The sequence below is a fragment of the Xiphias gladius genome, chromosome 10, assembly GCF_016859285.1.
Source record: "Xiphias gladius isolate SHS-SW01 ecotype Sanya breed wild chromosome 10, ASM1685928v1, whole genome shotgun sequence".
Lineage (NCBI taxonomy): Eukaryota > Metazoa > Chordata > Actinopteri > Istiophoriformes > Xiphiidae > Xiphias > Xiphias gladius.
Window position 1 is genome coordinate 13,529,020 of NC_053409.1, and position 26,861 is coordinate 13,555,880.

The following is a 26,861-nucleotide window of genomic DNA, read 5'->3' on the forward strand; positions in this document are numbered from 1 at the left end:
ACAGACATAAATTGGAGTTTAGACTGTGAAGTGAATGTGGAAACTCTACAGGTGGCTGAAATTAAATCGTATACAGAGAATCTGTCTGCTCTGAAATATGGGAGGCTTTTGGTCGCTGACCTTGTGTTTGTGTGAGATAAAGTTTGGGCATATTGAGGAGATATATCAGAAGTTCTGTGTATTCATGCCTCTGTGTTCATCTAAGGCATGCACATGTCTGTGTTTGTGCAATGTACACATGTGGCCCACAAGTTTGTGTTCTCAGTTAGGTGTCTAGAGTCATGTCAAGTTCTCCCATCGGTGCATAATTCAAGATTTGGCCAAGACAACCACTTACAGAGAGAAAGTTAAGACTGGAATGAGGAGGAAGGGATGCAGGGCAAAGAGCCACAGAGTTGACAGGCAGAGGGAGAAAAAGAGGGGGCCGCCGGTAGAACAAAGAAACAAAACAAATCATCCCGCTCCGTAAAAATGCCAGCTCTGGCTCCGGGGTAAAACAAGGGAGAGAAGAAGTAAAATATACAGATTTTTAAAGTTGCTTCATCGTAAGAAAGAGGAAAGCAGAGAAGAAGAGGGGGGTAGAGAGTGAGGAGAAAAAAAATCCATTTACCAGTCTTATTCTGCCCTCTGCTGGACAGCTCAACGAGACCGCTTCATGTGAAAGGAGCTTTACTGAAAGAAGGGACACTCACTTGTGATCTTTCTTATATTGTCTACGCACAAAGATACTATTAAAACACCTTGACTCTAATGTGTTAATTTAGACAGCTGGAGCAAGCACATACTAGCATTTTTACTCTTATTGGTACAGGTGATCTGCAGCATGAATTTCCAGTGCAAAAAGTTTTACTTTAACCAACCAGGTCTGACAGAAAGGTCCAATTCTTTGCTGCTGATAGCTGAGAGTACATTCACAGTCCTGCATCGAGGCAATCCGCTATCTCCCTGCTTTACCATTGCAGCCTGCTCTGCTCAGTAAGGTCATGTCTGAGAGGTTGTTTACAAGGCAGTCTGTATCCCAGGGATGTGTAAGATCTGGGACCTGGGCTCTTTATTTATAACAGCTGGAGCAGAGAGATGTGGAGCACTGACATTTGGCAGAGTAGGGTGAGAGGTCAAGTCTAACACCAATAAAGTGGAGACTTTGATCGTGGCATTTATGGATGTAGCAGGCACGGCACCCTCAGAGAAAGAGAGAGAGAGAGAGAGAGAACAGCATTTGAAGAAGAAGAAAGGAGAAAGGGATGGTATGGCAGCATTTAAGAGGAAAGCCTAGAAAGAAAAGAGGAAAGAAGGAAATTATTTCATTGCAAATATTTATCTTACTGTCACTTCAGGATTTATTTTCCATTAGTAACTAGAATGTGCTAATAAATGTTTGGTATAAATCATTTTCATCCAGTGTACAAAACTAGAGGATGTAGTCAAAACTAGAGGTACAACTAACAGTTAATATAATCATTGATTAATCTCTTGACTATTTTTTAGATAATCTGAATAATCCTTTGGTCTGGTAAATAGTTTATAAAAAAAAAAAAAGCCCATCAAAATTTGGACAGCTTGTTTTGTCCAAACAACAGTCCAAACCCCATAGATATTCAATATTCACAGAGAAATAAAACAGGCAAAAGCAGCCAATCTTCACATTTATGAAACATTTATTCTTGCCCAATTGACTTCAACTATGAAGTGATTCTCAAAATATTTGTTGATTAATTTTCTGGCAACAGACTAAACATTTAATTGAACAATCGTTTCCACATCCAATCCAAACCATCAAGGGTTGTTCCAAATTAGTGAACGGCCTCTCTTTCTCACAGCATTTCACTTGGACTCTCCCACTGAGACAAAGTGCATCCTGAGCAGGACTGTAACCCTAGCCAGGATTTCAGAAATAAAAAGTTAATTTTCACTTTAATTTCCTACGTAGATGAGAAATCCCATCTGCTGATGATGAGCATGTGATACAATCAAAAGTCCCAGAACAGCTGCTAAAGAGACCATAAGGAGAAACTGTTTTGTCAACTGCTGTATCCAAGATCAAGAGGGAACTCAATCCCTAAATACTGTTTCAAAGCTTTCTTCACCAGGATACATTTCAGGGGGGAGAGAAATGAAATTCCTCTATTATATTGAATTTTTCTTTAATATAATACATTTTTTAAAAGCTATAAATTGTAAAGATACTTAGTTTAGAAAATAACTGTAGAATGTGAACTCCTCTACAGATCATTAACACTCCCAAATGTCCAGACCCTAAACTGAGGACATGACCTCAGTGTCCTCATACATACCTGTATGTTTATTGATGCATTTATTCATTTACTTACAGTAAGAGTGATAGTCTATGATATATAGAATGACATGATAACAGGTATGCGGTAAAACAGCTTTTCACAGCAGACATTTCGTGCCACAGTCAGCCACGACAGTGTGACAGCGAGCCAGCCTGTAGAGTACCAGGACCCTGAACCTGAGGCAGCAGAACAGAATTCAGCCATCATTGTTTTTTATTATTTACACCTGGTGCTTTTCCCGCTGTGAAATGTGTCCTCTGTGAAAAGGCCTCTAAGCTGTGAGGTGTCCGTTCTGTAGTGTGACCACTTTCTAGGGTCCCAGCAGTGTTGGAATATACCCCGTGTTTCCAAAACTGTAAACATTTTGCACGCAGGACTTCCACCTGGAGTGGCGTATTTTTACAGTTGCTTGATCTGAATACTGCGTTCAAGGTCACCAGGGTCATATTTCAGTCACGTTTACAGAAAGGAAGAAAGAAAGAAAAGAACTTGCAGTCATGTCATGTAGTTCACCATAACAGCCACCGGAAGGCGGTATTTTCGCACGCAGCACTTGACAGGTGAGCCACCACAGCACCTTCAGCGAACAGAGTGATGCATCATGGTCAGCGTAGTACCAGACTCCTCTTTCAAAGACAAGAACTACAAATTCCACCATGTGACACACCAAACCTACAGTGACAGATTGAGAGGTTGTGTCCTGTGACTGTGTGTTTGTGCTCTGTGACAAGTTATGCGGAACTTTACCACCACCTCCTCCTCCTCCTCCTCCGCCGCCGCATGTCGGTGTTGTGACTTCCTATTTACTGAAACTTCTTGACACAGGTTGACAAAGAGACCGCACGTCGCGTTAGTTTAGGGCTGACAGTAAATGTCTGCGCTGCGAGGCGGGAGGCCAGCAGGTACAAGTTTCGAGTGAGGATCAATGCAAAAGTGCACACGAGTTGACGCCAGATCAGTGTGTAAAGATTGTAACTATGAATTAATCATGTTTATGTGAAGCAGGCGTGAGGTTTTTTTTTTTTTTAAATATATATAAATATATATTTTTTAAATTTATTTCACTTTTTGAGCGCTTTTTACTCTCCGCGTGAGGCTAAACTATTTTGATTTTTTTTTTTTTTTTTTTTTTTAATTTATTTATTAAGAAAAAAAAAAATGAAGTTTAACGGTTATCTGAAGCTCCGGATCGGTGAGGCGGTGGACCTGAAACCGACCACCTTCTCCCTCCGCCACGCTGTCATCTTCAACAAAGCGGCCCCGACGCTGGACCCCTACATCGTGGTGAAGGTGGACGACTACAAGATCGGACAGACTCACACCAAGCAGAAAACCAACGCGCCGACGTACAACGAGGAGTTCTGCCTCAACGTGAACGACGGGAAACGGATCGAGCTGGCGGTTTTCCACGACACTCCCATCGGATACGATGACTTTGTGGCCAACTGCAACATTCAGTTTGAGGACCTCATGAAAACCTCCAACACAGGGGAGATTTTCGAGGGATGGGTGAGTGAAAAGTAAAACCGCGAAGGGCAGAAACTGGGAGAAAACACTTAGGCAAACATGTTGTCCAGTCCTCATCACTTTGAACACGGCCGGATTAACCTATTAAGGTGCCCAGGGGCACAAATTTCCTGTTGGGTCCCAGTTGCCCCTTCCCCACCCTACTACCCTTGAGTTTTTTTGTTTATTTATTTATTTATTTTTAACCCATTTTTATTATAAGAAGAGACTGATGTATTATCATTTAGGGGAGAGCAGTTTTTCATGATTTATGAGCTGAATATATTGCATCACATGCATGAAAACACAAGACAGGAAACTAAACCTGCAAGCAGGTGTACTGGGGTCCAAGCACCCTCACAAAACTGTGAAGCAAAGGCGCGCTGACCACCGGAGACCGAGAGTATGAGACCATTTCTGAATACAGCCTCTACAGGTTGTTGGACATGGAGCTGTTTATACGCCTCGTAAATAAGTAAATGGTAGATGATGAATGTTAATTTTGTGAATTCTTTGACAGAAACCCAGATTTTAACTGCTACACCTATGCTAGGATAATACTTGGCCCCAGGTTTTCAGTGTGTCAGTTAATTCACGCTAACTTGATTTAAAAACAACTGAAAATGTTCCATGTGAGCACAAAAACAACACATTTTTTTTTAAAAAGGCTGAAATTAGATGTTTCAATATTGAGCCCCTCGACAGTGTTAGACACTAATGCAGGGCATTAGTAGTTGTTGTTATAATTAGAGGTGCAATTTCTGAAACTAATTTGTAATCAGTCAAATACCACTGACATCACTTGACATGCATTGGACCTGGGTTTTGGGGCCCCAGTAGGTCTGGTGGCCCTTAACAGTCTCAACTTAATTCAGCCTTGACGCCAAGAAGCAACAGCCTCATGGATACCTTACTAAAACCAGAGCCCGTAGGTTGAAGTGGCAGTTATTAACTTATCAAAGTTAGGATCATGTTTTTAATCCTGATCCTTATTTGAGCGTTTTCATATTGAGTTTCTGCTGACATAAAATCCAAATCCAGAATACTGTTACAAACAAAGCACTTAAAACTAACCATGTTGCTCCTATAGTTAAGTTAAGTTAACAGATAGGTCAACCACTTAGTTACCATAAATCCCTATGGACTAGGTACTCCTCTCCTCACAGGAATATTGTAGTTTCTCTTTGAAAGCTTTGACACCTGCAGAACAGTATTTGAGAGCAGGCTCGGGAAAGAAAACTTGCTATTAAGCTTGGGGTAATGGTCACTGCACGTGGCACAGCCACTTTAAGTAACTTTGCCTGTTTTTCTACCTGAAAACATCCACAATACCTCATCTGCACTGAGCCCGATCCTCCTGCTCTCTGAGAGGAGATCTAATCACTGTCAAAACACAGGCTCAATGAAGGATAGAACCCTCACATACAACATAGCATCTTCATATCTTACTTTGGGCAGTATGCACTTGACAGGAACCTCTCATTTCTTGCGCTTATTGGCTTAGAAGTTTTTTAGTGTGCTCATCAGTGAATAAGGTCTTAAAACCACACATTCCACTGCTGTGGCAAAGTGTTAATTCTGCTTATGAAGACTTGTTACACCACAATGCAGGATGTGCAAACAAGTGCACATTACCCAGGCCCCCACAACATTTGACCTGCCTGAATGAACAAATGTATGATGATAACAGTTATTGTTCCAGAGTTAAGCATACTTGGTTGGATGAGGTTTAAAGGATCTGAGAGTCTTTCTGAACTTTAATACTTCAATACTTCTAATGCACACTTGACAATTCATGGAAAAAATGGACCTCATCAAAGCTCAGATTAGATGCTTTATGTAAAGTATCGTATTAGAGTCTCACTCTCTTCCAGACACAAACAAAGACTACCTGTTCAAATGGGAGTTTCCCTCTTGTCACTTACTTTGATCCCTCTAGGACTTATAAACCACTGCAGGTGTTGCTGAATGTAATCCAAACCTGTTCAAGCCCGGAGCAGGCTGAGGTGGTATCGACTACGTACCACAACCCCCTCATTAAATGCAGAATTGTCTCCATTCTACAGACATATTCTCTTCAAGACCATACAGTTTCTGTCAATAAAGCACATTTTTTCGCCAAAAAAAAAAAAAAAATTGTCAAAACCTTAAGTTATTATATACTCTGCATTTTTGGTTGATACAGAGGTTGTAAGGAGATGTAGTTCATTAAAATTGATAGCCACACTTTACTCAAAGATAAGTTACTTTTGGTGCAGAGATTAGAAATACACATACTTCAGTGAGAAAATCAGTGTATAGTTGAGCCAAATCAAATGAGAAAAAATGCAACAAAAAATAACATTCATGACTGCTTTGTGCAAATCTTCACAGAGACCATACAGGAAAGTGGTACGAAAGTGGAGCTTTCTGTAGTTTTAGAAGAAGTGAATAGTTAGTGCAGTTGGCTATTGTCACTTCAAGACACACACTTAAAGTTATCCGCTAGAGTTAAACTGTGAAGGCTTTTTCTTCGCCGCACTGAAGAAGTGCTGTGCTGGTTTGTTTCACGTATGAGGCACAAGCCTCCACACGCCTACACTGCTGTTTATCACAGGGTTCCCACCATCTGATCAGTGCTCAAGGGCTCACTGTTAAAATACTCTCTCTCAATTGGTTCTTATCCAGACGCTTTGATTCCTTTCTTACCCTTTTATCTGTGCACACGAACCAGTTTGATGCACTTGAACTCTACAAAAAGCTGGTTGTCTTCTCTGCTGTTCATTGGCAGAGAGTCTGTTAGTTTCTCACCTCCTACTTTTAACTCAGAGTGAAGTTATTGTCAGGACTGACATAATCCGAGACATGGACCGTATGACGTTTAGACACTCGAGGCCAGTTTTTTTTTGCCTCACACCGGACACTGCATGACACTATATTGTGACATCTTTGAGTTTTTGCTTAATTGATCTGCTTAATTTTTTTTTCATTTTGTTGGCTATAATCAGTATTTAGTCATCTGTGGTGTTGGAGTTGTTTCTCAGGCTTGAAGTGAACAGATATTTCTGAGGAGCACTGAAACTGAAAGTTGGTTTAATATGGGACCGTAACATTTTCCAGGAAAGTGCACTGCTTGCTCGACTGAAACTGTGCCCCCCCCTCCCTTTTAAAAAAAAAAAAAAAAAAAAGGATAAACACACTTCCTTCTCCGTGATACAGCATTAAATGTTCTGCTTTTTGACTACAGCATCATGCTGCCATCTCCCACATCTGCAGTGCATTCGGAAAGTATTCAGGCCCCTTCAATTTTTTCACATTTTGCTATGTTGCAGCTTTATGCTAAAGTTAAAAAAAAACAAAAAACATTCTCAGGTAACTCCCATTTCTCCTGATCATCTCTGAGATGTTTCTACACCTTGATTGGAATATACCTGTGGTGAATTCAATTGATTGAACAGGATGTGGTACACACCTGTCAATATGAGGTCTCACAGCTGACATTGCATAGCAGAGAAAAAACCAAGTCATGAGGTGGAAGGAACTGCTTACAGAGCTCAGAGACAGGATTGATGCACTGAAGGTTCCCGAGAGAACAGTGGCCTCCATAATTCTGTAATGGAAGAAGTGTGGAACAACCAGCTCTGTTGCTAGAGCTGGCTGCCCGGCCAAACTGAGCTATTTGGGGAGAAGGGCCTTGGTAGCAGCGGTGACCGAGAACTCGCTGGTCACTCTGGCTGGGCTCCAGAGATCCTCTGTGGAGATGGGACAACCAATTCTAAGCATCATGTCTGGTTTCCTCCGAGAGGAATTGGGTCCAAATAATTCTTGGTTTCATCAGACCGCAGAATCTTGTTCCTCACAGTCTGAGACTCCTTTTGTTACTGTTTTGCAAACTTTCACTGACGAGAGGCTTCCATCTGGCCACTCTGCCACAAAGCCCAGATCAGTGGAGTGCTGCAGTGATATTCTAGAGTCACGCCAAAGCTAATATGAGGATTATCTTCCGAAGTTACAGTCTTTTAAGCAAAAAATTCCCACTGTCTTTATTTGCTGGGCGGCAGCAGAGGGAGATTAACGCTAAAAGAGGTAATTTGACAGGGAGGGAATTGAGAGAATTTGGACAAATGGACATGTTAATTTTCTTTAAAGACAGACTTCAAAGAACGTGAGTCTGTCCCTTTATCTAACTCCTTTTGTCCAGCTGAGCTGTCTTCTCAGAGGAGAAACAAACATGCATTGCAGCTTTGTAGTTCATTGATCAGAGTAAGCAAGGGTGAAAATACCAAAGATAACGCACACAGAGGAAGTTTTCAAGTCAGGGTTGCTGTCTAGACTGTAGATTGAGACACAGGATATGAGCAGGTAACCGTAAAAACAAAAGTGGACATCTTTGAGATGAACTGAAATGAACGCTTCCTTGAAATTAAAGTTTTTAAAGTAAACGTGCCAACTGAGCGGCAACATTTGACGCCTAATGCTTCACTATTTTGTGGGCAGTGTGTATTTCCCAGGAGTCTATGTGTAACATAGACACATTTATATAAGTGTACAGTAACCTAAGCTTCCGTTCAGTGGTTGCTGCAGGAAGTATTTTGCTCTGTCTGCCTATCTCTGTCAAAAAGATGCTCAGTATGTATTTCAAAGATGAACATCAGGTCAACACAACCTCTGCAACCAACCCAACCTGCCCGACCTGCTTTGTTGTCTCTCTGTCATGGTGTGCAAATTCCTCGGACTTTACATGCACACCAAAGAAGGCATAAATATGCAGTTTACATAGCTGCCTATTTAGTGTACGAGAACTGAAGGAAGGATGCTCAGCAGTCAAAATGATCCCATTTCACATGCCTTCTTAACCCAGTTATTGTAACTAAAATTGTCTCTGTTCCAGCAACTCTTTCTAAGTTTCAAATATACTTTCAAAATCACCAAATTTGCCTTTTTGGGTGATTTACCTTTTGTTTAATGTATGTTAGGTTGGGTGATTTATCCTCAATCATAGATATTTTTTTTTAGAATTAATTTGCAAAATAAAAATGAGGTCAGCTATATGGGTATTGGGTATGCAGAAAATATAATTGTGTATTTGTGTTTCTGCAGATGGACTTGGAGCCAGAGGGCAAGGTCTACGTCCTTATTACACTCACTGGATCTTTCACTGATGGTAAGGCTGATACTCTAGTTTTAAATGCAGCCCAGTGTTTCTATTTATGCATAATTATCTCCATCCTACTTCTGTTTCTTTTTTCACACACTCTTTAACAACAGCGCTGAGCATCTCACTTGGACTGTGAAACACTGCCTGCTGTTTTGAATATGTGCTCTATGTGAGCCAATAAATACCTAAAGTGCTTCTGTGTGATGATAGGTATGTGTGCGTGCTAGGATACGTGAACGTGGATGCTTGTGTTGGACTTTAGTAGGTTAGCATGTGTGTGCCAGGTATGCTCAATCTAGCTAATTTGTTGTGATGGGAGGAAGGTTTGCTTTCTTTCGGACATCAGAGGACATCAGTATTGGGCATATCTGCAGTTTACACAAGTACAGGATCTTTTAGCCAATGAAAGGTAGCCATTTCAATTAGATAAGCGAGAAGAGATCTTGCAGGTTTGTTGAAGGAGAAGTCTGTTTAGGTGGTGACTTTTTGTCCTATATTAAGTTCCCCTTTTTTATCTGGTGCCGTCACACCTCACTGCCCACCAAATTTCACGAAACACTAACATTTCATTTACAGAAGAACGATGAGAGAGGTCAGCGGAGACTGGTCAGGCTGGTTGGACTTGACAGAAAGGCTGCAGTAACTCAGATAACCTCTCTTTACAACCGTGTTGAGCAGAAAAGCATCCCAGTATGGTACAACATGTCGAACCCTGAGGCGGATGAGCTTCTTGGCACACTTGGCACAGCCTGTCTGAGTATTGTTGGTGACCATGTGCATCCCCTTATGGCCAAAATTTACCGTCTTCTAATGGCTAACTTCCAGCATGATAACGCACCATGTCACAAATCAAAATTTATCCCAAACTGGTTCCGCATGAGAATGAGTTCACTGTACTTCAGTGGCCTCCCAAGTCACCAGATCTGAACCTAGGGAAACCGCTTTGGGGATGTGGTAGAACAGGAGATTGGCAGCATGAATGTGCAGCTGACAAATCTGCAGAAGTGATTTGATGCAGTCACATCAACATGGAGCAGAATCTCTAGCGGAATCCGTGCCTTGAATAACTGAGTCTCTTTTGAGAGCAAAGGGAGGAACTACCCAGTATTAGTGTGGTGTTCCTAATAAAGTGATTGGTGAGTATTGCATGCTCAGTTTTTTTTTCTGATCAGTTGCTCTATTTCTAATGTTTTTATTTTACATCTTAAACAAAGGTTCTCCTGGTTTTTTTTTTCCTTGTAGTTTTATTCCATCTGTTTTAAAATTTTCTTTTTTTTCCCACAATTTCTGAACTTTCAAGGGCTTAAGCCCCGGCACTTTGCATATTCTCTGCGTACTGTAACAGAAATCGCAAACTCATACTGCAAGCGATTCTCAGCGACTGCGCCATTCTTGAGAAAAACAATTTAGGCGTGTGGGTGTTAGAAGTCCTGCAGTGTACAGAAGATTTCTAGCCTGAATGTAAAGCCCCTTTTTCACACACTAGCACATATATCTGTTACTTGCAGGCGTGTGGTGGGGGCTCAGTAGACAGGTTTCTGTAATGCACGTGTGGTTTCACCTCACAAATAGCTTGGTTACACTCACTCGGAGCTAAAACACATAGAGCCAAACCATGCAGATGTGTTCAAGGGTAACTATAGATATGCACATGAATTTACTCAATATAACGTCTAAAGAACTAATGTTCTTATTTAAATCCCTGTGTTTTATTCTATCTGCCTTCTGTTACATCCCTCCATAGTCTTGTGTTTCCTATATGTCAAGTAATAGTGATCAACTGGCCCAAGTCTCATTAATTTCAAAAACTATCTATCTATCTATCTATTAGATAGATAGATAGGGTAGAATGATATAGAAAAAAAAACAGATGATATTCTTCTGATGATGATATCACAATACTTGTTTAGGTATGGAAAATCATCAGTCACCCGCTGGTGTCTAGATGGTGTCCATTATCTAGGACGGAAGGATGACAGTCAAACCTCCAAACATCAAACAGGGAATGTTGGACCTGCTTAGTATTTTAAAAACCATTTTGGGGAACATTGGCCTAGCACTGAAGCAAGTAGCTGATCAATTGATTTATCAATCAAATTAAAATTAATTGACAGCAATTTTGATCATTAATTTGTTGTCATTTGTCAACCAACGTTTCAAATATTCGCCTGTTCCAGCTTCTCAAATGTCAAGATGTACTGCTTTTCAGTGTTTTATAACATTTTAAATTGAATATCTTTGGGTTTTTGGCCCGTCGGTTGCACAAAAGAAGTAATTCAAAGATGCTGCCTTGGCCTCTGGGAAATTGCTATGGCCGTTTTTCAAAAATTTCAGACTTCTACTAAATAATTCATTGTGTAATCAAAGAAGTAATTGACAGTGGAATCAATAATTACACATTCAGCAAATAGTAGGCTTCTTCTGGTGCTATATTTCAATGTCAGATATCTGGCTCTTTAGTACATAATTGCCCCACTCGTTTCAGCAGTTAGTCGCTAACTTTGCCTGGGTGCTGTTGGATGCTTGGCAGGTGGTGTACAGTGGGTTTTTAGTGGGTTTTTTTTTTTTTTTTTTAGCTGAAAACAGCTGCCTGCTGTGGCCAAAAATGACACTATTAGAGCAATGAGAGTGAATCAACCCAGTAAAGTTGTCTTGATCCATTTTTAAGAAAACATTGATTATAGATGCTTTAAAGAAATCCCAACAGCGATCAATTCAGAATTTTTTTTATCTTAGGTGGCTTTGAGTCAAGGAGTTAGTGTATAGATTTATGACTTATTGACAGCAGTGCCTCTTCCCCTGTTGTTTGAAGACAACCTTTTGCTCTCATCTTTTTGCCAGACGATGCCATAGTGAAAGGGAAGTCTTACAAGCAGTTTACAAGGAAGCGGCAGGGGGCCGTGAGGCGGAGGATCCACCAGGTCAACGGACACAAGTTCATGTCCACTTTCCTCCGCCAGCCGACCTTCTGTTTTCACTGCAAAGAGTTCATCTGGTGAGAAAGTGGAGCACGGACGAATCACTGCGGCCTGCATGCATCTGTGTAGACTGTAAACCTGATCTGACTGTCTCTCTGTCTCTGTTTATAGGGGTGTTTTTGGAAAGCAGGGTTACCAGTGCCAAGGTCAGTAGACCTTATTTTCTCCTCTTCTGCCTTTTGACACAGTTACTTAAACATAGAGACATGAGTTATGAGTTTGACCTTGAATGGTTGGCTTTACAGTGTGTGCCTGTGTGGTTCACAAACGATGCCACCAGCAGGTCGTCACAGTGTGTCCACGCATGAAGAAGCCAGCAAAAGAAGAGGTAACAACAATCTGACTGTCAGCTAAGACACTTAATCAACTAAATAACTGTCTTCCTGTTCAATAACAGTATCACTATGCGCTTATTGACAGATCAGTAACAAAGTGACTGGTATGTCCCAAGGTAGACTCAAGGCAATTAAGCATGTTGTTGTTTGTATTTTACACATTTCAAGCAGGCTTTTCTTTTGTTATACAAGATGTGCAAAAGATAGCACACCTGTTAAACACCCCCTCCTACACACACACACACACACACAACTCTGATTAACACCTGCAGTGATCAGCAGACTGCACAGGTTCCTCTTTCTGTGTTGTGCTGGTCACTGACCCAGAACACTGCACTACACTCTACTGGACTTTTCCACACATGCTTGTTATAGCATTTTCATATGTTACTATAAATTCATGTGAGCTCGTCTTAGCATTTGAACATGCCATTTTTTTCTCTGTTTTACTATATTCTGCTACATTACAAGTTTCTCTTCTTGGGGAAAATCAGAGAGAAGCAAAGGCAGCAATAAACAAACAAAGTCTCACTATGACAGCAATAGAAACTGAACATTTTTCACAATGCACTCTGTGTGGCAATTTCTGGTTATTTAAAATATGTACACACATGGTTGAACATACTGTTACAATGCACAGGGGTTAGTTTCCTGTGTCTCTTTTCTCTACAGCCCATAAACCAAGGCTTTAGTATCAACGTCCCTCACAAGTTCAACATCCACAACTACAAGTCGCCCACTTTCTGTGACCACTGTGGCTCACTGCTGTGGGGAATAGTCAGGCAAGGGCTGCACTGTAAAAGTAAGAGCCATTTCAACATTCATGAATCAAATTCAAAATCAGCATCTCAAATGTCCTAATTTGTATTTCACGAGTGCTTCTGTCTGTGTTGTCTCTCTCCTCAGTCTGTAAAATGAATGTTCACATCCGCTGCAAAGGCAATGTAGCACCAAACTGTGGCGTCAACAGTGTGGAACTGGCCAGTAAGCTTGCAGAGATGGGTCTGCAGGCCGGAGGAATTGCTAAACGCAACTCACTGGTTCGAAGGCTGATTTTTATTTTTCCAAAATATAATTTTACCTAAATGTGGCTTTAATATTTAATCAGGCCAATGTACGTGATGTTTTGCTTTGTTCATACAGGTCAAAGGTGCAGGTCAGATGCAGCTGCCCTCTGAAAGGAGGGAGAGTAAAAAAACTCAGCAGCAGACCCCTTGGCTGGGCATTTCAGAATTCACGTTCCTTCAAGTGCTTGGCAAGGGCAGCTTTGGCAAGGTGGGAGTGACAAGAGATGATAACAAGAAATGCTCTGTGGAATGAAATTATGACCTAGGTGATGAATGAGAAAGAGGGCCGAATCTAGGGGCATGGTTACTAGAAGAAAATGTACCTGGTCTGGTCTAGATGCATTTAATAACTATTTATCGGTCAGTAATTCCAATACCAGAATAAATTTACTTAAAAACATAAATCTCACCTATTCTGAGATGACATCAAGGTGACACTGAATTTGGGAAAACCTCTGTATTTGTATCTATCAGACTGTGTATATGTTGTGTCTGCAGGTGATGCTGGTGAGACTTAACAGCAAAGACCAGGTTTTTGCTGTGAAGGTGTTGAAAAAGGACATAATTTTGCAGGATGATGATGTGGAGTGTACCATGACAGAAAAGAGGGTGCTGTCACTGGCTCGCTGTCACCCCTACCTCACACAGTTGTACTGCTGCTTCCAGACACCGGTCAGTACAGATACACACACATGCACATATGTCACAATTCAGTGAGATTTTATTGTGAGGGCAAACTGTTCATTTTTAGCCAGGGTAGAGGCTTGGTTCTAGGGATGTCGCTGTCGGTCTGTCAGTCAGTAGGCTGGTTGGCCACTTGAGGCCAGACTGAAATATTCAACAACTATTGGATGGGTTGCCATGAAATTTTGTGATCGTCTGACTTTTCCTCTAATGTCACCAGTAGGTCAGTGTTTTCACTTATTCAGATAAATGTCTCAACATTTACTGGATGATTTGGCACACAATCTTGCACACATTCATGGTGCCTAGAGGGTGGGCAACTCTAGCTACACCAGGAGTTTGAAATTTGTGTTTTTCATTGAAATACCTCAACAACTATTAGCGGAATGGATGGACAATCACTGTGTCCCCCTCAGGATGAATTGTTGTAACTTCCCTGACTTTACATGGAGCAGCACCATCAGTTCATGATCAAACTAATGACACTGACATGAGCTTCAGATGTAGTTTTGGCTTAGTGCTAATGTACAGACACACTAAACAAAGATCATGAACAATGTAAAAAAATATACCTGCTAATCATCAGCATGTGCCAACACGCTGATGTTTAGCATGTTGGCACATGCTGTGGTGCAGCTTCACAGAGCTTCTAGTGTGGCCGTCGCCTCTTAAATTGGTTGCAGTTCAACTGATTTCGTCTCACATGGAATACACTCTCTCCTAATTTCCTGAGAACCGAAATAAAGGTATGGCATAAACAAGTACTGTTACTTTAAGTGCAATGTGCAAACAAAGAGCCTCTTCATCACTACATGCAAGTGTGAAACCATAAAACACCCTCTATATGTAAGATGAGCTCTAATCTGAATTGCTGAAGATGATGCTGCAGAAACAGGATGAATAAAGTCATCGCACAAAGTTTGTACATCACAGTAAGGAACTTTCTTACCAATTACCATAGAAATTTTGTGACCTTCCTGTGACAGCATTTTCATCCTAACTGCCTTGCTTCCCATTAAATTCTTTAAAGGACTGTTTCACCATAATTACCAAAAACACATTTTCTCCTCCTGGTGTGCCATGCCGATACTTTTGGCTTTGAAAATCATTGAGCGATTTCTCCCTCCACCCCAGTACAATGGAATTATTTTTGTGGTTTTTATAGCACAGAAAAATCAAATTTTGAAAAATTCAAGAGCAGCTACAGAACAGTGCTCCTATTACTCTGGATTAACCACAAAAGCTATCAAGTTTTCAGAGGGTCTGTCGGTAGAAAGTAGTCGGGACATTGATTCTGAAAGGAGTTGATGCTGTTTATGTAATATCTCAGTGTTGTGAGCACCACAAACACAATTCTGTCCACCTCCACCGTATTAGAGTTAGAGAATCTCTGAGACATTCGCTCATTCACTTGAGTTAAATGTCGCCATGTGGTTGGTGTTTTCTGCTCATTTGGTTTAGTATTCCACGCTGCTTTGCATCAAATGGTCAGCAGGTGGCAGCAGTGCCCCAGTCTTGTGTCTGAGAGCGGGTGAGGAAGTGAATGATGCTTAGCAGGCAGAGCTGGTTTCTCTGGAGCTGACAGGAGACTCCTAATCTGCTTTTTTTGTTTGCATGTTTTGTTTGATCCACCACTAACCTACTTTATCTCAGATCAAAATAGAGTAGCATCAGTCTTATTGAAGAACTCAGTGTGACACTCCTCCCCTGACTGGTTCAAACCCACACACAAGCACACAACAGCATTTGTTCCACCAGTACACCAACCTTTTTCTGAGCAGTCATTGAGAATGACTCAATGTTTTCTCATGAAAGCATCCAAGAAAATATATATATATATATATATATATATATATATATTTTAAAGTGTAAAATTATCTGTGGTTTTCAATTTTGTTATAACATTGACAATATTAGAATGATTGCAAGCTGACCTTTTTAAAGAGTATTTTTGTGACTTTGGAAAATGCAAGTGGGCACGGAAAGAGTGGAGGAGGGGATGAGGTGGAGCCTCGTGGTTACGCCTGTGGTGAAGTGGGCACTCTTAGCAAATGATGTGTCTTTGGAGAATTGTCTTTCAACATGGCCGTTTGTCATCAGATGCGTATCTTAACCATTAAACAGCAAATTAAATGTAATCTTGCATAGCCAGACATCTTGCTCATCAAGTTCACAGAGGTTTGGAGAAAGTCTTGCAAAAGAGATTAGGTTTAACTAAACTATGGAAATCCCAGAGGCACCATTTACTGGCTGTGGATTCAAAATGTCCACCCCAGGGAAATGGCATCTGTATTTTCTAAAATATTCAAGAAGAGACATATTCTCCTTGTAGAACTCCTCCTCCTTCTCCTTGTTCAAAAACAGCAAACTAGGTTTTTGGGATGAAATCGCAGTTGCTCCTTGGGGCTCAAATGTCAAAATGAAAGAGTTCTAGTCTGGATTTTAAGATTCCCTCAGCTGTACGGCTAGACCACACACAGAGTGCCGCCTGCTTTTCTCTGTGCAACACATTCTTATTAAACATTATACACGTAATCTCAGGGTAAAAGGGTAAAACAGACCACTCTAAACCACAGAGCAGTTAACAAGAGTCAGCTGTAGCTGAATGTCCTGATCACTTCAGGAGGCTTTATGGGCAGGATCTCATTTCTAGATCATGAATTGACCATAGCCTCTAGTGAGAAAGAGTGATTGATTAATGGGTTTGATCAGTATTTTTTTTTTCTTCTTTTTTGCCCTGCTGACTTTAAACTGTGGTTAGTTGCATGAATCCATTGAATAGATGGGAAATTTATGAGAAGCAGTCATGTATCATCCTTGAAGCAATCTCAGCATCCCCATAGTCATGGGTTCTTGCACTGTTTAATAACTTGGAAGCTTCTATGAGGCTTATGTGGTTTGTTTGCACATGTGTAAATGTCAACTACTTGCTTTCTGTTTCAGGACCGTCTCTTCTTTGTGATGGAATTCGTGAATGGTGGTGATCTTATGTTTCACATCCAGAAGTCCCGGAAGTTTGAAGAGCCTAGGGCACGTTTCTACACGGCAGAGATCACCTCCGCTCTCATGTTCCTGCACAGCAGAGGCATAATCTACAGGTCTGAATCAAAGAACACAAACAACAGTTGAATTTGCTATGCCAAACAGAGTAGAACACATGTGTCCACAGAAAGATCTCCAAAGCTAAAAATGAGTAGTTTACAGCCCTTACTAGTCATTTAGTAAATTTTTGAGTCCTAAAATAGTATCTTAGTTGTGGGGAGAATTAAACAGGCTGTATAAAATAAAAACAGCTGTATAAACTCTTGATTTGTCGAGTCTGAGACAGTAACCCCCAGTAATATTAGGGTTACGTATCTGTGTGGGTTGTGATACCACAAACTTGTAACAGAAAACCTGTTTTACATATGAACCTCAAATGCATGAAGTTTAAAAGATGTGGGAATTTATCAGACAGGGACTGTGTAACAAAAACACAGTCTAAAGTTGTGTTACAGAAATTTTAGAATTCAGCATTTTTGGGGCTTGATCCATACTAGCGACTAAAATTCAGGATACTATGCTGTGGCCTCTGTTGCATCGATTTTGACCATTTGTTTAAACTGTCTTTTGCGAATTTTCCAACTTTACAGGAGTGAGATCCAAAATCTCCGGCATGGCCTTTTAAGATGGATGTGTCGGCCTACAGTGTCTATTCAGCCATTATTTCGTCACTTCCCATTTCAGCTGAAACGTCAGTGCAGTTTTTGGGGGCACAAAAAATATAAATCAGTTGTTCCTGTGGTCTCATCTCAGCCTCCTCCCAAACTATTGAAGTTCTTCATTCTTGAAATGTTTTCCGTCAGAAATTGTCCTCGCAGCTCTTGCAGCCAAACACTTGTGTTGTGCATACAAATGTTCAGTTTTAAGCTCATTATCACCTATATTTTCCTCAAATCTCTGGTTATGCCCATACTCTATAGTAGCAAGCACAGTATAACTACAGATTGCCACAGAGTGCACAACAACATGATTACAATGTTCTGATTTTTATATGGTAATCATGCTGTTGCTCCTACCCCTGCCTCAGATATTTGAGTGTTTTATTTAAGACCTTTTCAGGATGCTGTTGTCTACTTGCAGGGAGTTGGGTGACAGAGCAGTGGGCTTCCTTCCAGTACATGATGATGATGAGGATAAGGGGGGGGGGCATCATGTGAGCCAACAGTAAATCCTGAGTTATATATAGTGGTCCATGTGTTCTGTGTCAGCCTGTAACACATAGCATGACTGTTAGCTTAAGAGGCCACATGCAGTTTGCATGCTACAGCTAAAATAGCGACCCCAAAAGCAGCTTGCGCATCAGGTCAGTGTAAGCAGAGCACATGCTCCCTCCTTAAACTACAACTGTACCCTCAGTCACTGTGTTGTGTAATATGAAAGTCTACTCGTGACTCAAGTATTTATCTCTGCTTTCTCTTTTAGCTTCAGGTAAAGTTGTGCTTCGAGGCCTTTCAGGTGATGCCACAGTGTGTCCATGTTTCCTGTTACTGTCCCTCTCTAGAAGAAGTTTAAAGACGTTGTTTAAAAATGTTACGGTTTTTCAAGATAAAAAATACATACAAGTGTACGAGGGAATCGACACTGAAGGATTAAAACAGTCTGAACCAAGACTCACTGACTTTAACAACTGTTTAGTGAGAGGAGCCAATTAAGTAAAACCCGGCTTAACACAGTGTTATGAACAGCTGCTCAGTTTCATTCAATCCAGTACAAAAGCCATGTAATAAACACTGCCTTTGTGAGACTTATAAAATTTTCTTTCAACTGTGCAAAAGAGGTGTGGTGTTTTTTTGTTTTTTGCCCCCCCCCCCCCTTTTCCACCACCACCATGTCAGAGGAAGGGAACAAAATATTAAAAAAGAATGAATTTTAAAAATGAAATAACTTCATCCCATCATTTTTTTTTTTTTTTTTTTTTTTTTAAGGAACTAAATCTGTGGTTGATGTGTATTTGCTCCCAGATGTAATATGATCCCCTAGCCACAGTCACAAAAATTTGCACAGTTTGTGCGTCACAGTCTTGGTCAGCACTTCCTCTTCTCTGCTTTGGAAATTTTCATGTTGCTACAACTCTATCCCTTTTTCAGTAAATTGTTCTTAGAGTTTAAATTTTACTGCATCACTGTTGAAGTTCCAGATGTTTACTGTTACTGTAGATACCACAGTGCTTGACTGACCCACTTCCCACAGAAAGAGGTTCAGAGATCAAGCCAGACTTTTCTTTCTGGTGTGATGAGGCAGGAGCACTACATGGACTGGGTTATTTGCATATTGATGGACGGCCCTGTGTAGCTCAGTGATGAGAGTGTGGTAGTAAAACTGCCAGGGTTAAGGATTCATTTCTCACTGGACACATTCATACAAAAATGTATGCACCAATAGTACTGGAACGTGCTTTGAAGCATTAAACATTTGTAAAAGAGCAGAACTGGCCATGTATCTGGAGAAGAAAATCACAGACACAATCTTAAACATAAATAAATTTACTGGCCCCCATTGTAGTTCTGTATTACGCCCTTACATGCTCTAAACTGTGTACTCATGGCTAAGTGGTCATGATGTGTGAGGATCAGAGTTGCTCTCTTTCAGCCTCTTAGTTTGGCCGTGACAGACAGGCACCATGAACATATGAGTCAGTGTTACACAACCGGCTTACAGTAGAGGGGGGCAAACCAGATTAATCCAACCAAAGCAGTGTTCCCTGACCGTCAGTTTGCCTTTCTCTCTTGCATTTGGAGTTTCTGTTAAGTATTGTCATCCTATTTTCAGGAAATCACCCAGAATCTTTTGATGTTTTATGTGCTGGAATTAATTGACTATTAATTAATAGAAAAAAATCAGTTGCTTTAAAGTTGTGTGCATGTCCCAAATGTTGCCTGTGCTATTACATAGTATCTTCTGTCTAGTTTCAGGCCATCTCTGTAAAATGTACTTGGTCTTGAATTGGGTCACCTGATCACAGACTACATCTTGACTCCAGAGCCCTTCACACTCGGCAGGTTTAATCTCTCTGTCAGATGACAAAGCACCAGCTGACCTGAACACAGAGCAGGGGATTTTTCCAGCTTTTGGTCAAGGAGGCATCCACATGCACAGTCAGCAGTGGGCAACATACTTCCACTACTATTAAAATTCATTTTATTTTCAATTCAGTTGATATTAATAATTAAGGAATAATGTTGTTATTGCTTTCTTAAACAATTTCTTTTATTATTGCTTTCCAAATCTCCTAAAACTAAGGAGTTTGCACATTATTAGTGAGCCATCTTAACATGTGCAAAGTGTTTCCCGTTAGCAGGGTTTTTCATCAATTTAGCAACACAGAGAGCATAAGAGACAAGACTGTGTAATTGTTTTCAGTCTAATATCTTTAGTAATATTAGAAGTTTAGTAATGTAGACAAATTTGGAATTCATTCCGGCTAGTTGTACAAATGGTCCTTCGATAATAACTGAAATTATAAAAACAAAATAATTAATTTCTAGCAGTTAATCAAGGTCAGTTTTATTCATATAGCCCAAAAATACATTTGCCTCTGAAAAAAGTAGAATGTGATACCCTGTATCCTCAGAAACTCAACTCAAATATTGAAAAACTGTGGGAGGAAGAAAATAAGAAACCTCGGGAGGAGAAGACATACAGTTGATGTTAAACACTTTGGCTATAAGAATTATACGTTTTAGCATTTGTGGTTCAAGTATAATTCTGATTGTAACTTTGCATTAATTTGGAGCACAACCTATAACCAACAAAAATAGTTTTCAGAAATTGAAAAAATAGTCCTACTTCATTTACCCTCAGTACAGCTGACCACATTGGATATACTAAGTTGTATATGTTCCACAAAAAAAAACGAAAAGAAACAATAGCTTAAGTTTTGCCCTTCCTGGAAGCAGAATAAAAATTGGCATCACAGCACTTTTTCCCTCTTGCCAGTCCGAGTGGTCATCCGAATGTGTCAGACTTTTCCTGGCTGCCATGTCTTGGTCAGGGAGTCATCTGTTAATGTCTCTGGCTGCCACAGACGCTTCACTGTCCTCAGAGGACCTTTTCTTTTTGTCTCTCCACAAATTTCTACCTTCATCAGATATAATTATAAAACAACACCCAAAAAGCTGACTGCATACAGACCACAAACTGCCATTTTAGTAGCTGTTGACGTCATTTGGATTATAGCAATTGATTAGCTTCAGGCCTTTACTATTTCCCATAATGCTCTGTTTGCGTCTGCTGGATAACAATGTCTCAAAATAAATACTCAATTTTTCGGTTTCTTTCTGTGTTTGTCTTGCCTTTCAGGGACCTAAAATTGGACAACGTTCTTCTTGACAAAGAAGGACACTGTAAACTGGCAGATTTTGGCATGTGCAAAGAAGGCATATTCGAAGGTGTGGCCACAGGAACTTTCTGTGGGACCCCGGATTACATTGCCCCCGAGGTCAGTTTCAACTCCTGTTCTGAACAACATAACAGTATACTCACAGTTACAGTCACAATCGTGACTACCAACTACAGACTGTTGGATCCTTTATCCGCCACATTTATGACACGGGGCATATTCAGATATTTTGCTGCTGTTTTTAACATCAACAGTTTGCAGTAAAGAATACATTCGACCAAATGTAGCTTCCTGTAACACAGGTTCTCTGAGTTCATATGATGCAGTTTCCAGTCCCATCCTCTCTCCATCACACCACCTCACTAAAAACAAACTCTGTGGTCACTGCCCGTCACTCCAAACTCCTTCCTGACTAACTGGAAGGCAGCGCACCTGTGGGGTCAGCTTGTGAACGGTGGTGTTTACGTGACAAGCCCTCTCACCAGAATGCAGCTTTACAGCCGTGGTTTTATTTTCATAATTAAGGATTAAGATGGTCTGTGTCCTCATGTTTGAGAGATTTTTCTCTGACCAAGACTGTGTGTCTGAATTTATGAAAGGCTTCTTTGCTGTCCTCAACACTTACTCCTCAGTGTAGCCTCACTGGCAACACACTGATCAAACACATCTGCTAACTGAAGCTCATGGAGGGGCTTTAAGTTTGCTGTAAGACTCTCTACTGCTGAGCTGTGATGGGTAAATTTATTGGTATGCTGTGACATGTTTCCGCAGATCCTCCAGGAGATGCTGTATGGCCCCTCTGTTGATTGGTGGGCTCTCGGGGTGCTACTCTATGAGATGCTGTCAGGACACGCCCCCTTTGAGGCTGAAAATGAAGATGACCTCTTTGAATCCATCCTAAATGAAGAAATTGTTTATGCATCTTGGCTTAGCACAGAAGCAGTGAACATACTCAAAGCTGTGAGTCTGCATCTATTAATGTTATACAGTTAGTGGTTCATCAGATATAAAAATTTCATGATAGATAAAGTCGGATGAAAGCCAGGTCTTGCTGTAGTCTTTGTCTTTTTGGCAGAAATATACCCTCCTCAGACTGCCTCTGCCAGACTTTGTCCACAGTATACAATTGCAGGAAATGTCTGTGAACCTTTTTTTTTTTTTGAAACTAGACTAATGATAGAGGAAATCAATTCCTCAGTGGATTTGTGACTAGCATTGTGGAGGAAATACCAATAAGCTGCAAACATTAACTAAAAGACTGATTCCCTGTATTCCGGGATAGTGTAACATGAGCCTTGCGGTAAGATATATTAAGGTATCAAAGGTTTAAACAGCTCTGCTCTGGATTTCTGAGATTCGTTGTGTGTTGCCCTTCAGACTGAGTGACACTGTAACTGCAGAGTGACTGGCAGCCCTATGGAGCTCTGCCAGCCAGCTGTTTGGCCTGGGCCTCTTACATAACTATATTAAGGCATGGGCCACTGCCCAGCCACAGCACACAAGCTATAAATATGACGACACCTCCTCCCCTCTTTGCACCCTGTTCTCCTCCTCTTATCCATGTTGTTATTCCAGCATGCTTGAGAAAGCACTGAAACAATCTCCCCTGCTGATTTGTGTCGCTGCTCCCAGTCTCACAAGTTACGTAAAGATGCGTGTCGGTGTGAGTGGATTTGAATGCTGCTGCACTATTTATACTGAAGGTTGATCTGTTGCAAGGTTCTCGATGTTCTTTTGAGCAAGTTCATGGAGTTCAGTTGTCAGGTTGTTTGGCTTTTGTGAGGATATCTATAGAAAGTATCACCAATGTTGAGTTTGTTGGTTTTTGTTTGTCAACAATAATTACTTTTTTGGTAATAACTGCAGTTTGTGTAAAGATTGCTCGAAAATATACGGATACTGATAATTAAATTGAGCTATTAATTAGGGCCAAAACAAACAATTATTTTAATTGTTTTTTGATTAATCAATTAACCATTTAGTCTACAAAATATCAAAAAATAGTGCGAACTAACCCACACAATTTCTCAAAGACAAAGGTGACGTCTTCAAATTGCTACTTTTGTCCGACCAACAGTTTGAAACCCAAACATGCTAAATTTACAAGATATAAAACATCAAATACTCACATTTCAGAAGCTGGATTCAGCAAAATGTTTGATATTTTTGCTTAAATGGTTAATAGAGACAATCACAATTGGTGAATCAGATTACTTATTGCTTAATCAATTTAGAGTTTCACTACAAGTAGTCTTTTCTGATTGCATTGTATTGTGCTGCTGGTGTATTGAAGAAAGGCTTCTTCGTGTAGAAGTGCTGCCATGGCAGGTCTGGTGGTGAGGATGGCACAGCTGACGTGTAGCCACGGAAAGATGGCATCATCTTCAGTGGAATATTTTTTTCTTCAGTTTTGTGGTCTGTAGGCTCCTGAACTGATTGACCCCTGCTGATCTGTCTAACTTCCAGTTAATTACACTTCGAGGACCACGCTGGTGTACTGGTTTGGGTTCTTTTAATATATTTTAGCCCATTAGCGCAAATCACGTCATAAAAATCATGCTTACAGCTGCAAACCCTTGCACCACCCTTGCGTTTAACTGTTATGTTTCTTCCCTATCAAAAAAGATGTCTTGATGTTCACGGTCATGTGATAACCTATGTCAAGCAGGATTCAAGCCTCTGCAAGTGGATTGTCATGGTGCTCTTGTATCAACCAAGAACATAAGCTACCTACAAGCTGGGAGATCAATCCAAAAATTGATGTACGCTTTTGAAAAATATCAACAGTATGTGAGGCATGTGTGGTTTGTGAGTTAGAGGACTACACTGCGCAAAACCGACACTATTGTGTTTTTAGTTCAGCCCCTCCTCTTTAACTTTTCATCTCCCCTTTTGTGACATTCTTCTTTGCCTTTTTTGACGTCTCCTTTCTTTTGACTGTGAACTTACAGATGTGTGACAAATTAAAGGGAAATCCTGAGAAATTAGTGGAGAAACAAGCTGACAATGCCCCCATCCATAGAACACAAGGGGTCACTGAATGGTTTGAGTATGAAAATGATGTGAATCATATGCAATGGCCTTCGCAGTCACCAGATCTCAACCCAACTGAACACCTATGGGAGATTTTGGATTGATGTGTTAGACAGCACCCTCCACCACCATCATTAAAACACCAAATGATGGAATATCTTTTGGAAAAATGGTGTTTCCATCCCTCCAGTCGAGTTCCGACAGACTTGTGGAATAAATGCCAAGGCGCACTGGAGCTGTTCTGGCAGCACGTGGTGGCTCAACACCTTACTAAGACACTTTATGTTGGTTTTTCCTTTAATTTATCAATCATCTGCGGTTTTGCTGAGGCATGCTTTGTTTTTTAGACCAAGTTTCTGGTAGGTAATAGTGTCGGTGCTGATATGGCAAGGCGTATTAATCTTTCCAGTGGCTTTGGGCCGTTGTCATTGGGAAGACGGAGGCTCATTAGTTTGTTGTGGCCTAATTTAAATGCCACCTTCAGCCCTGAGGTGTATGCAGACTCCTCAGCCAAGAAAGAGCTTTCCAAAACACTCTTTGTTTTGTTTTGTTTTTGTTGGTTTGTTTCTTTGTTTTTTCAGTTTCTTTCCAGACCCAAGTTATAGCAAAGTTGTTTTTTTTTTTTTTTTAATTTTTAGCTTATTTTGTTTGGGCCTCTCCTACCTACTAAACTTAAGTGGTAGAGAAGCAGTTGGAGTTCAGGGGAAAGAGTCACTGTTGTTTTATTGTGTACAACATCAGGAAGTTGGACTCCTTAGTTACGTTTTCTTTAACCTTGTTGAACTCTCCTACTTAAGCATTGTGGGAGGTGCCAGACATTATGGGGGGGGCGTTTTATGAGTTGGGAGGTGGGGATTGACTGGATGTCTTCTGGCTTGAGTCCAGTTTGGCATTACTCCAAAAAAATCTAGTCTGATCTAGTTGAATAACATGCATCACATTTCTTCACTTTGAATGGATGATGAATGAATAATAAAATTTGATCCTACTTTGTTTGTGTTGTTCTTATATGTTCATGTTCTTGACAGTTAAAAGATTTATTGCCTGTGAATTAATCTGTCTTTTGGTTTTCACAGTTCTTGACCAAAAACCCAGCCCGGCGTCTGGGTTGTGTGGCCTCAGAGGGGGGAGAGAGTGCTGTGACCAGCCATGCGTTCTTCGCTGACATCGATTGGGAGAAGCTGAATAATAGAGAAATAGAGCCACCTTTCAGGCCCAGGATCGTAAGTCACATGAATGACGTCATTGATAGTGTGTGTGTAAATGATAATGAAGTCACTCAACAGACATTATGTACTCTTTGACTTTGTCTCACCTTGTGGCCGTGACTGTGCTTTTTGCTAAAAATGTTGCCGCTGAGGAATTATTGTTTTTTTTATTCCCCTCCAGAAAACACCAGAGGACGTCAACAACTTTGACCCAGATTTTACTCAGGAAGAACCCACACTCACGCCCATCGATCACCCTCCGATACCTTCCATCAACCAAGAGGAGTTTCGTGACTTCTCCTTCACCTCACCTGAGCTACTGGAGAGCCTCAGAAAGACTCCACATTGATCCACCAGTCATCGTGCACTTGTCTCACTCTTGTCAGTGTCTATGGCTTTGTTTAAGACAGTTCTCAGCACTATGTACAGCACTATGTAGACATTCCCCGGAGACAGGAGGGTGCAAAGCGAAGTGGGTTCAGCCAAGCACATGTTCAATAAGAACTGGGCTTGCACCTGTTGAACCCTTAAGCACTCCTGTAATTCCTGAAAAAATGGCCAGTCATTAGCTTTTGAAATGACATTCAGTTTTACGGCGTGTAGAAACAGTGTATTGACATGTTGATGTGTTGTAAACTTGTTTGACAAAAGTGTTCAGCATCAGAATTGTAATATACATTTGCTCTCATACAGATGGATGAGTTTGCTTCCAGCTACTTCGAATGAAAAAGCATTTTTTGTAGCATAATGGCATGGTTTGTGTTTCATTATTTTGCTCTTGCACTTTCCAGAAAAAAGAAGAAATCGAGAGCCAGTTTTAAACAGACTGCCAGAGATTCCCAGAAAAGCCGGGCTGCCAGTTAAAATCCTGGAAGGACTGAGCGAGCAGATGAAATAGTTTCTCAATGATGTGATCCTACTCGGAAAAATACATATACACACAGACCAACACAGACTGTCTTATAAATGAAAGCTGAGTCCCTCCACTTTCAAAATAAAAGGCTAAAACTTAAACAATGCTCAAAAAAACAGCAGTATATCCAACTCAATTGAATATAAAAATGTTAAATTAGGTTAAACTTTTACTTAAATGAATAAGGATGATTTGTCTAGGTTAATGGACTCAGTTCCACATAATAGGTAATTTATTATTTATTTACCAGTCACACCCTTTATCAAAAACTTGGCATCTGTGTCAGTGACTCTCTATAATAAATCAACCAGGCATGCAGAGG

General features: G+C 40.6%; 1 protein-coding gene across 4 annotated transcripts; it reads left to right on the forward strand.

Annotated features, from left to right (window-relative positions):
* Positions 1-2,950: 2,950 nt before the first annotated feature.
* Positions 2,951-26,007, forward strand: prkcha (protein kinase C, eta, a). 4 transcript variants are annotated; one of them, XM_040137154.1, is made up of 15 exons: positions 2,951-3,254; positions 3,446-3,806; positions 8,883-8,946; positions 11,782-11,935; positions 12,030-12,064; positions 12,164-12,246; positions 12,926-13,055; positions 13,160-13,293; positions 13,397-13,528; positions 13,819-13,992; positions 16,948-17,102; positions 21,346-21,484; positions 22,157-22,345; positions 25,495-25,641; positions 25,808-26,007. In XM_040137154.1, exons 1-15 carry the CDS (start codon positions 3,223-3,225, stop codon positions 25,973-25,975), a joined length of 2,097 nt encoding a protein of 698 aa, XP_039993088.1. In that variant the 5' UTR covers positions 2,951-3,222; the 3' UTR covers positions 25,976-26,007. The 4 variants fall into 4 exon arrangements, with proteins under 4 accessions (XP_039993088.1, XP_039993090.1, XP_039993091.1 ...); XM_040137156.1 differs by having other exon boundaries at positions 13,894-13,992; XM_040137155.1 differs by having other exon boundaries at positions 2,952-3,199; positions 3,447-3,806.
* Positions 26,008-26,861: the final 854 nt, after the last annotated feature.

Excerpts from the sequence above, each read along its gene's own strand:
- prkcha (XM_040137154.1), top strand. The coding sequence starts at position 3,223 with ATGCAAAAGTGCACACGAGTTGACGCCAGATC. Across the intron at positions 13,294-13,396 it reads TTGCTAAACGCAACTCACTG|GTCAAAGGTGCAGGTCAGAT; the intron begins GTTCGAAGGCTG and ends TTGTTCATACAG. Across the intron at positions 22,346-25,494 it reads CAGTGAACATACTCAAAGCT|TTCTTGACCAAAAACCCAGC; the intron begins GTGAGTCTGCAT and ends TGGTTTTCACAG.